This window comes from Sinocyclocheilus anshuiensis, unplaced genomic scaffold, assembly GCF_001515605.1.
Source record: "Sinocyclocheilus anshuiensis isolate Anshui unplaced genomic scaffold, SAMN03320099.WGS_v1.1 scaffold1554, whole genome shotgun sequence".
In the NCBI taxonomy this organism is placed as follows: Eukaryota; Metazoa; Chordata; class Actinopteri; order Cypriniformes; family Cyprinidae; genus Sinocyclocheilus; species Sinocyclocheilus anshuiensis.
This window is the reverse complement of record NW_015547711.1, coordinates 72,364-77,176: the sequence shown is the minus strand read 5'-3', so window position 1 is coordinate 77,176 and position 4,813 is coordinate 72,364. Positions and strand designations below refer to the sequence as shown.

General features: G+C 43.4%; 1 protein-coding gene across 1 annotated transcript in view; it reads left to right on the top strand.

Annotated features, from left to right (window-relative positions):
• LOC107704014 (G protein-activated inward rectifier potassium channel 1-like) overlaps positions 1 to 863 on the top strand; it is a 3,306-nt gene extending 2,443 nt beyond the window's left edge. Inside the window, exon 3 of the mRNA XM_016506840.1 lies at positions 180 to 863. Coding sequence (XP_016362326.1) covers positions 180 to 817 — 638 coding nt within the window. The 3' untranslated portion in view covers positions 818 to 863. The remainder of the gene's footprint in view (positions 1 to 179) is intronic.
• The last annotated feature ends 3,950 nt before the right edge of the window (positions 864 to 4,813 follow it).

Genomic DNA, 4,813 nt, shown 5'->3' with positions numbered 1-4,813 from the left:
ATTACTTAATAAAAATAATAAAATGATACATAAAAAAAAAAATATTTTGAATTTCGTCAAGCATGGAGCATTCTGACTTTGTAAGGTCTTTAGATTTATTTCTTTGATCAACAGCTTGTATTATATTGATATATTCTCTTTCTTTTCTTTCTAATATGAATCTATGGCTTCCCTTTCAGGCATGACGTGCCAGGCGCGAACTTCTTACACAGAGGACGAAGTTCTGTGGGGTCACCGCTTCCTACCTGTCATGTCACTGGAGGAGGGATTCTTCAGGGTGGATTACTCTCAGTTCCACAACACGTTTGAGGTGCCCACTCCTCCATACAGTGTGAAAGAGCAAGATGAAAAGTCCTCCCTGCCCTCCCCCGGTCCTGTACTCTCCCCCACATTGCTTGATGATCGTAGTCGCAGAGAGCACATCTTCTCTTTAGATGGGGTTCCTCACACCGATGAACCCGTGACCAAATTACCCAGCAAGCTCCAGCGTATGAGCTCCAAGAATGGAAAAGAGGTCCTAAAAACTGGAAGCACGCTGCCAACGGAAAAGGCCTCCAGCACGGGTGATCTGCCCCTCAGGGTTCAGCGACTTGGGTCCCTTGTGGGTCAAGCAGAGGTGGAAAATCAGCTCCAGCTCAAAACTCTTAAGCTGAGTTCAGAAACCCACACCCAGTCGGCAGGAGAACTGGAGCATCACAGACTGGTCCCAATACCTGCTCCGGTCCCAGGGCTGAGCCTTAATCCATTGCCTGCATCCAGTGGCCGACCAGAGGACAACCTCCCCCCAAAATTACGCAGAATGAATGCAGACCACTGAATGGGTCTTTATTTCTCACACAGAGATGAACATTGAGGCTTAGAAGGTAGAGATAATTCTCAATATCATTTAATATTGAATAATATTTATTTAAAGATTATTATAATATGATTCTTCTTCTCTATGCTTATGGAAGAGCCATGTCCCTTCAATTAAACTCACTGCTTTGCCCTCAATAATATGAGTATTGTAGATTTTCCGAATTCAATTTGAATTCAAATATGCTTCAGCTATTTTTAAATGATTAAGCAACTTTATAGTATGAACACAAAATATTAAGTGCATTTATTTATACAGTATAAGTAATTTATCAAGTATTTATTTAGAGGAACATTTACTGATGTATACATTTAAATGTGTAAGGCTTTTTGTCATATTTCTATCAGCAATATATATATATATACTTACTTTAAAATTCATATTTATTGGCACCAGTGTTATAAAAAATATTGATATGTGAACTGTTTTCATCTATCAATACTGAAAGTACTGAAAGAACTTCATTTTGTCAAAACATTTGTTCTCCATTTTCAAATGTTTCTCATATTGTTTCATTGAAAGACATTGTGCAAAGATGAAAATTACTGTGCAGTTGAATCAACAATTTTGACTTTTAATAATTTAATTATTTCTACAAAACAGTGCAATAAAATAACTTGGAAAGCATTATTTTGGTGTTCCTGACTGGCATCTACAAGTATGTCAGTTATAGTGCCCAGACAAGCAAACTAAGGCATGAAACATTTAGCATGTAATTGAACCTTTCAGTCAGGGTATTTGCATTAGGTCCTATCTATGTTTAGGGCCAGAGACCTGTGCATCCTCTACAACTAACACTAATTAGTTTATCCTTGGAAACCTTTTGATCTTTACCTCAGGCAGTGGGTGGAAATGAAAGTAATTGAATTTGCCTCCAAGAAAGAATAACTAATGGACATTCCATAAACTGCCATTACTCTTAATTAGATGCATGGAGGTTCTTTCAAATTGTTCATTACCCATGCAATTCATTTTTAAGGAAACACAGCAGTGGCCGGAAATGTGAAAGAATATTACAGTTTATCCTGGCTGGTACGCAGCAAGGCCATGCATTTAATTCCCATTAATGCAAACCATAAGCAATAACTACATACTGTACAGAAAAAAAATAAGAAGACTAAATCAAAAATTTCCTAATTCAGTCAATGTCCTCATAAATCAGTTTATATACTATATCTGCCTGGAATGGTTTGGCAACATGCACTTGAGCATTAGGAAATTAATCTAATTTACATGATGACATTTCCTTAAAAAATGCCTTTGTAATTCAACAAGTCTATTTCATAAACTGAATACCACTAGTTTGAGTGTAAATTCTCCAATCATTTGTCCAGGGTTGTGAAGTAAATGACCAGACAAAGTGCTTTTCCATCATGATGGAGCTGACCCGCCCTCCAATGGAAAGGTTATTTGTTTGACCAGGTGCCAAGAGACACTGCAGTCATGACTGAGACGAAATATCGATCACTGGGCGCCATCACATCAGCCTGGACAAATGTTACATCTCTTCTCTAGAGATGAAGCAGCATAGAAGCATACAAATGTGCTCAGAAACAGGGCAAATGGGAATCTTGACCAGCGAAGTCTGATATCCTGAGTCAGTACAACAGCTTCAACACAGGGGTTGGTATTGATGGTAAGAGTCTACTTAGTCTATTTATTAATTTAGTACATACCTTTTAGGGTGAAACAGAACCTATCCATCCAAAGTAAGGTACTTTCTATGTACCATATATACTGTACAATGAAGAACTATACTGTGATGATGAAGAGCACCCTTTAAAGTAATAATTTACCCAAAAGTAAAAATTCTGTCATCCTTGTGGGCAAGTGCGCCGACATACAGCGCCAATGTGCCTTTGAGTCCCGGCTCACGGTCCTTTCCTGATCCCATCCCCCTCTCTCTCTCTCTCAATTCACTTCCTGTCTAATTACTGTCCTATCACAATAATAATAATAATAATAAAAATAAAACATTGTTCCCATTGTTCTTAAAAATATATATATTTTCCAAATAAAAAAGCAAGTCACACATACATACATTTCTGGTTGAATTATTCCATGAAGTAGGTTGGTGTGTAATATAAATAAATTCCCCCATTTAGCCTACTATATCCACCATTTGCCTTTGACACGTAGTATGTTCTTCGACCTATTATGTGCTAACAACAACCACAAGAAAATTACTTGGTAGAAAAAAAGTACAATTTAACTTTGAGAACTTTCTTAGTATCTGTAACACCTCCAAAGAGCCGACTGTATCACCATAAATATTGAGTATTCGAACGTCTTGGTTACGTATGTAACCCTCGTTACCTGAAGGAGGGAACGGAGAGTGCCCCGGCTGCTCAGCGGTGGTACAGCAGCCGTGGCGACGGGATGTGACGTCTCCGTTCCCTCCTTCAGGGAATGAGGGTTACATAAGTAACTGAGACGTTCCCTTTCAGTCGGTCACTCAGAGTCACGTCGATGAACCGACGAATTGGGATCCCTACCAAAGCGCCATGGATGCTGCCCCTTCCAGTGTCCTGTGCGAGCCGCCTGCGCCCCTTTGCGGTGTAGGCCGGGGCTCGCAACAAGAAGACCAGTCACTGTTATCATAGCACTACCCACTCAGTGAGATTGGATAACACTGGGAAAACGTACCCGTTCCATTTGGAACAGGAACGTTGCGGAAGCCCCATCCTTCCCGAAGGAGGTTTCGGAAGCACTTACAAATATGACATCCGTTTTGGTGCATATGGAAGATTAGAGGGGATTGTAACCCTCATGGAAATGGAAGAAGTCTGCTGGGGAAACACAGGCTCTGAGGCTATACCGTGGACTTTACAGATATGGGAACCACTTAGGCCTCTACATAAGGAACCCAGCCCTCTACCGGTTCTCATAGATTCAGCGAGTGAGGGCCTGGTGCCGGACGTTCCGCCACGTCTCGCTGCCGAGGGATGGAGGAGCTCGACAGGGCCTAAAGTACGGACACTCTGGAGATTGGCGGAGAGACGAGAGATAAGTGCCCGCAGACCTGGGAGAGGGGGGAGAGAGAGCAGAGTGTGTTTGTAACCGTGTGCAAGACTGTGGAGGCCGAGAGCCAAACAGCGTTTTATTTTCGATTCTATGTTCATTTTGGGGGAAATAAAGAAGTTTGCTCTCCACCCCTTGACTTCCTCATCCTTCTTGCCGAACTTTATTACAACCGGTTCAACACGAAGGCTATAGAACCTAGCGAACGTGTTGGGGGTCGCCCAGCCCGCAGCTCTACAAATATCTGTCAGCGAGGCGCCACAAGCCAGCGCTCATGAGGATGCAACACTCCTATTAGAGTGAGCTCGCAACCTGAGCGGGCAGGGCACACCCTGTGCCTGATAAGCCAGGGTGATGGCATCCACAATCCAGTGGGCCATCCTCTGCTTAGAGATGGCATTCCCCTTCTGCCGGCCTCCGTAACAGACAAAGAGCTGGTCTTAGGTCCTAAGGCTTTGTGTCCGGTCTACGTAGCATCTCAAGGCTCGGATGGGACAGATTAGCTCGACTGACTGCAAAGGCTCAAATGGGCCCTGCTGTAGTGTTTTGAGCACTAGAGACAGGTCCCAAGAGGGAATAGAGAAGGGCCGGGGAGGATTTAAACTTCTCGCCCCCCTAAGGTCGAGAAGAACACCACTCAACGAACAGGTTCCACTTCAAGGCGTAAGCGTGTCTCATAGATGGTGCTCTCGCCGAAGTGATGGTGTCAAGTACCTCTTGGGGTAGGTCACCAAGAACCTACGCGTCCCGTCCAGGGACCAGCATGAAGTTTCCAGAGGTCTAGACGCGGGTGCCACAGAGTGCCCCGTCTCTGAGTCAGTAGATCCTTCCTCAGAGGAATCTGCTAGGGAGGGGCTGTCGCGAGGAGTATTAGTTCGGAGAACCAGGTCCGAGTGGGCCAATACGGCGCCACACGCAGGAGCTGCTCCTCGTCCT